This window comes from Nematolebias whitei, chromosome 3 (genome assembly GCF_014905685.2).
Source record: "Nematolebias whitei isolate Nwh7 chromosome 3, NemWhi1, whole genome shotgun sequence".
NCBI lineage: Eukaryota > Metazoa > Chordata > Actinopteri > Cyprinodontiformes > Rivulidae > Nematolebias > Nematolebias whitei.
In genome coordinates, this window is record NC_056500.1 from 1,573,191 (window position 1) to 1,578,792 (window position 5,602).

At 46.3% G+C, this 5,602-nt stretch overlaps 2 protein-coding genes across 3 annotated transcripts in view; both read right to left on the minus strand.

Annotated features, from left to right (window-relative positions):
• Positions 1–678, minus strand: part of cdkn2d (cyclin-dependent kinase inhibitor 2D (p19, inhibits CDK4)) — a 4,257-nt gene extending 3,579 nt beyond the window's left edge. The window contains exons 1-2 of one of the 2 annotated variants that reach the window (XM_037674410.1): positions 520–678; positions 41–202 (exon numbers count right to left, since the gene is read on the minus strand). In XM_037674410.1, coding sequence (XP_037530338.1) covers positions 41–181 — 141 coding nt within the window. In that variant the 5' untranslated portion in view covers positions 182–202; positions 520–678. The remainder of the gene's footprint in view (positions 1–40; positions 203–519) is intronic. The other variant, XM_037674411.1, reaches the window with a different exon arrangement.
• Positions 679–997: 319 nt separating this feature from the next.
• Positions 998–5,602, minus strand: part of ap1m2 (adaptor related protein complex 1 subunit mu 2) — a 9,358-nt gene continuing 4,753 nt past the window's right edge. The window contains exons 6-12 of the mRNA XM_037674412.1: positions 5,043–5,169; positions 4,797–4,939; positions 4,651–4,722; positions 3,818–3,976; positions 3,617–3,742; positions 1,303–1,378; positions 998–1,215 (exon numbers count right to left, since the gene is read on the minus strand). Of these exons, the coding sequence (XP_037530340.1) occupies positions 1,190–1,215; positions 1,303–1,378; positions 3,617–3,742; positions 3,818–3,976; positions 4,651–4,722; positions 4,797–4,939; positions 5,043–5,169 (729 nt within the window). The 3' untranslated portion in view covers positions 998–1,189. The remainder of the gene's footprint in view (positions 1,216–1,302; positions 1,379–3,616; positions 3,743–3,817; positions 3,977–4,650; positions 4,723–4,796; positions 4,940–5,042; positions 5,170–5,602) is intronic.

The following is a 5,602-nucleotide window of genomic DNA, read 5'->3' on the forward strand; positions in this document are numbered from 1 at the left end:
CACCTGTAGATGACGTCATGTGCGCAGGTAAAGAGCCCACCTGTAGAGCAGTCCTGCCGAACTCGTTCAGAGTATCTGGGTGGACCCGGAGCTCCTCCAGGATCCTCTGCACCTCCTCCGGGTTGCCTTTGGCCGCCGCCGCCGTCAGAGCCTTCCCCGCGTCCATCTGACTCAGGACCATGGTCGCCTCCGTTCCTGCCTGCTGGCGACACCAGAACCGAACCGGGTTACGGAGCCACAGGACGGGCTGCTCGTCAAAGAGCAGGAAGACGCTGCCGGCTACACCTAGCTAACTGCACAGCATCCGGCTAACTGACTCGACTTGTTATACCGGTCAGTCTCAAGCTGGAGCTCTTAGGGGCTCACCTGTCCGCAGGTCATGTTGGCTACAACTAAGAAGAAACCTCAGCACGGGTTTGTCTGAAAGGTCGAGCATGTATTTGTTGTGAAAGGTTCGAGCTGAAGGTTTCCAACGACTAGCATTCATGCTACAAGCTAACGCCGAGCTATTGCGCATACCTTCAGCTTGTAGAGATCCAAAAGCGCCGCCAGGTTCCACAGCCCGCTGTCTCTAAAGCCCGGTTATTCGTAAATACAATTCAAACGAGAAAAGTTTATCAACGTTTAAAAAATACATTTGCGCGCTGAGCTCCAAACAGCGGTGTCCCCCAGTCTACAATTTACAAACATTAGAGTTGGCCTACGCTGACCAATCACAACTCGCACGGAAGGCGTTGTCCTTCCATATATGGCAAAAAGGGCGGGGTTACACCGCTGTTACTATGCGTTGACTGTGGCAACATAGACAGCTGACCAATCAGAGCGCGGAGAGAAGAAAGCGGGCGATTCGTATAGTTGGCGTCTTCAAAGGGAGTTCATTGAGGTTTCATCCTGCGCTCGTGCTCCTCCGGAGGGAGGAAAAAGGCGGGTGCGCGCTTTAATTTAGGCGGAATTCAACACAGTGATGCTGCTGAACAGCAAAGCAATTAACAACGAGTAGCTCCAGGGGAATAACTTTATTTAAATAATGTGGATGTAGAATCACAACACACGCTGAAATCAATCTTCAAACAGGTTCCATAAAACTCTTAAACAGAATAATTACGTTAAAACAGGTGACGTTTTAAGAGTCATTCAGTGCAGAGAAAGTGATTGTTACGCTCTTGTGGAAGGAAGCATCTCTAAAGCCTTATGCATTGGTCCTCAGTTGGTAATCTAAAGAAAACACAGAAAGCCAAAGAAGACATGTCAGTTTGTGCTGCATCATTCAGAATCCAGACACCAACAGCAGTCCTTGTTTACCTCCACTCTGAGTGATGTAGCGCACCCAGGGCAGAGCTTGATATCCACTCTTTTCTATGATCTTCATGTACCGAACCTAAAACCAGAGGTACAACTTGTAACCACCATCAGACCATCATCTCCTACACGACTGTTCAAAGCTGAAACTGGAAGCACAAACGGCGCGCACGTAAACGATGCGTCATACGTTAAACAGTGTTCCTTGAAAGAATACAGGTGCTGGTCATAAAATTACATCATCATGAAAAAGTTGATTTATTTCAGTAATCCCATTCAAAAAGTGAAACTTGTACATTATATTCATTCATCACACACACACTGATATATTTCACGTTTATTTCTTGTTGATGATTATAACTGATAATGAAAACCCCAAATTGAGTCTCTCAGAAAATTGTGAACAGGTTCAATATTGAAGACACCTGGTGTCACACTCTAATCAGCTGATTAACTCCAAACACCTGCAAAGACCTTTAAATGGTCTCAGTCTGGTTCTGCAGCTACACAATCATGGAGAAGACTGCTGACTGGACAGTTGTCTAAAAGACGACCATTGACATCTTGCATAAGGAGGACAAGACACATGAGGTCATTGCTAAAGAGGCTGGCTGTTCATAGAGCTCTGTGTCCAAGCACATTAATAGAGAGGTGAAGGGAAGGAAAAGATTTGGTTAAAAAAAGTGTACAAGCAACAGGGATAACTGCACCTGGAGAGGATGGTGAAACAAAACCCATTCCAAAATGTGGGGGAGGTTCACAAAGAGTGGACTGTAACTGGAGCCAGTGCTTCAAGAACCACCACGCTCAGACGTATGCAAGACATGGGTTTCAGCAGTCACATTCCTTGTGTCCAGCCACTCTTGAACAAGAGACAGTGTCAGAAGTGCCTCACCTGGGACTGCTGCTGAGTGGTCCAAAGTTCTGTTCTCTGATGAAAGAACATTTTACATTTCCTTTGGAAATCCAGGTCCCAGAGTCTGGAGGAAGAGGAGAGGCACAGAATCCACGTTGCTTCAGGTCCAGTGTCAAGTTTCCTCAGTCAGTGATGGTTTGGGGCCATGTCCTCTGCTGGTGTTGGTCCACTGTGTTTTCTGAGGTCCAAGGTCAACGCAGCATCTACCAGGAAGTTTTAGAGACTTCCTGCTTCCTGCTGCTGACCAACTTTATGGAGATGCACATTTCATTTTCCAACAGGACTTGGCCCCTGCACACAGTGCCAAAGATACCAGTACCTGGTTTAAGGACCATGGTGTCCCTGTTCTTAATGTCCAGCAAACTCTCCTGACCTCAACCCCAGAGAAGATCTATGGAGTATTGTGAAGAGGAAGATGATGCACCAGAGCCAACAATTGAGAAGAGCTGAAGGCCACGATCAGAACAACCTGGACTCTCAGAACCTGAGCAGAGACACAGACTGATCCACTCCACGACACGATGCAGTGATGCAGTAATCCAGACAACAGGAGCAACAACCAAGTACTGATGCTGAACATGCTCGTACTTTTCATGTTCGTACTTTTCCTGTTTGTACTTTTCCTGTTTGTACTTTTCATGCTCGTACTTTTCATGTTCGTACTTTTCCTGTTTGTACTTTTCCTGTTTGTACTTTTCATGCTCGTACTTTTCATGCTCGTACTTTTCATGCTCGTACTTTTCATGTTCGTACTTTTTATGTTCGTACTTTTCATGTTCGTACTTTTCATGCTCGTACTTTTCATGCTCGTACTTTTCATGCTCGTACTTTTCATGTTCGTACTTTTCATGTTTGTACTTTTCATGTTCGTACTTTTCATGCTCGTACTTTTCATGTTTGTACTTTTCATGCTCGTACTTTTCATGTTTGTACTTTTCATGTTTGTACTTTTCATGCTCGTACTTTAAAGTTGGCCAACTTTTCTAAAAATACTTTTTTATTGGTCTTAATATTCTAATTTTCTGAGACACTGAATTTGGGGTTTTTCAGTTATAATCGTCAACATTAAAAGAAATAAACATTTGAAAAACATCAGTCTGTGTGTGATGAATGAATATAATGTATACGTTTCACTCTTTGAATGGAATTACTGAAATAAATCAACTTTTCATGATGATGTAATTTTCTGACCAGCACCTGTATTGTCCTGTTTGAGCTCTGACAGGTGGTGAACCTCCGTGTTTAAATTAAATCCAGTGCTCGGAGAAACGACGTTAGTTCGTACTGTTCGCACATAAACAAATGCTGGTTCTGGTCTGCGACAGAAGTCGTGCCCATAATTCACCCAGGGCAGCATGGGGGCGAGGAACAAGGTGGATAACCCTGACTGTGCACACACACCTGGATTCCTGAGACCGTGAAGTAGGGGATTTCAAATTTGACTGTAATGGGAGGTTTGCCCTCGGCCTCGTCGTTCTCCACGCTGGGTAACCCGAAGTGAGCTCTCATCAGGAACTCCTTCCCTCCCTGCAGGACCAGTCCGGCAGAGTCAGACACACAGGAGTAAAAGAGGTCTACGTTTCAAAAGCTGGACTTTGTTACCGGGAAAGACTTGATGGTCCACACCACCAGGTTCTTCTCGGGCACGTATCGGGCATGACCCGTGCTGGTTTTGAACTTGGGTGAGTCTGCGTCGCTGGGCACCGGGACTCTCACCTCCACGTTGTTGGCCACAGATTGTTTCTTAAACTGGCCCTTTGCCTAAAAACACAATAAAACCACGTCTTGTGAAAAATACTGTAAAATACAAGAGAAGTTTTATATTAAAGGGTTAGTTTAACCACGTGGGGTTATGTGGAAACATTATCTTACCTGCTGTAGATAGATTTTGACTGGCCTGAGCTCGGAGGAATAAAGAATAACTTTTCTCTGACTGATGATCTAACAGATGGTCCGAGCGGGGTCAGGACCCCGAGGATTGTTGCCATCTTGGAACAACTCCAGAGTTTTATTAACCCGTTTCATAAAGCTTCACACCACCGCCCATGTCTCAAACTGGGATTCACTCAGGATTCACTCAGGATTCACTCAGGATTCACTGTGGCTCTGCTCGAGCAGCTCAGTTCATCAACCCAGAATACTGACCCGTTTTATTAATTCCTGCATCACAACCTTTGACGGGCAGGGGAAGCGCCCGAGCAGCTGACGCCGCCAAGAAGCTTCAGCGTCACAAATGTTCACCGAGCAAATCAAATCATTACCAAGTTAAATATCATCTACAACAGGTAAGATCATAGTTACCTTTTTACAGAACTCCAGTTCCAAAGAGCTGAACTTTCCCTTTAAAGGAAGTCTTTCCCCTCATTTACGTGGGATCCGTCCTGCTAGCAGCTTGTGCAAATATTATAAAGTCGGTAAGTTTTAGAGCAGAGTACCTTGACCATGATTTCCACTCGGCTGTGAGAGAACTTCTCTATGACGGACTCGATCCAGATCAGAGGTTTCACCTGCGGCACAAAACAAACGTGTGTGAAACGTTCCACTCGAGCTGCCACGGACACCACGAGGAAGCGGCTCGTACGTGAGTATTGATGCGATAGGACATGAGCTCAGACTCTCCGTCCGGGGGAACGAAGGAGATGGTCCGGTCGCTCTCGAAGCGCGACAGTCGCACGCACTGATGGAACTTCACGTCCTCCATCACCACCGTCTTCCCTTTGTCACCTGCGCACACCCTCGCTTTACTTTTGGTTTTTAACGCACCGTCGTCGCTTCTAGCAAATGCAAAGACAATGAAGCAGACATTAAAATAAATGAGGATGCGTACGTCCAGTGAGGGCGAACAGCACCCGATCGTTGAGGCCGAGGCGCAGCTCGGGCATGCCGGACAGCATGGTCTTCAGCTTGATGCTGCCCACGATGTCGCTGCTCATCACGCTGCCGTTGGCGTTCACCTGAAACACATTTACTTTAGTTCCAGCTGCAAGTGTTGACGCAGAGGTAAATATGGCCGACACCGCGTTTCTGCACTTGTTTAACGCAGCGGTTCCTAAAAACACACTAGATGAAAAAAGACATCTCTCCTGGAACATTTTATTCTTTCAGAAACGCTAAACAGACCAGGAGAACGTCTGGACGATCAGCGTCGTTTAGTGTTTTCAGGAGGTATTTTTAATTAGATAATAAAAAGGAAACATTTGATGTTTGTATCACCACAGAACTGGCCTTGGAGACCCAGGAAGACCAGCTCATCTCCACCGTGGTCAGAGCAGGTCACAATACGACCCCAAGGACGTGACACGACCTCAACTGAGCTCCAGAAGAACCTCACCTCTTATCTGGACTATGGCTGCTGGGGGGGCTCTGGACTATGGCTGCTGGGGGGGC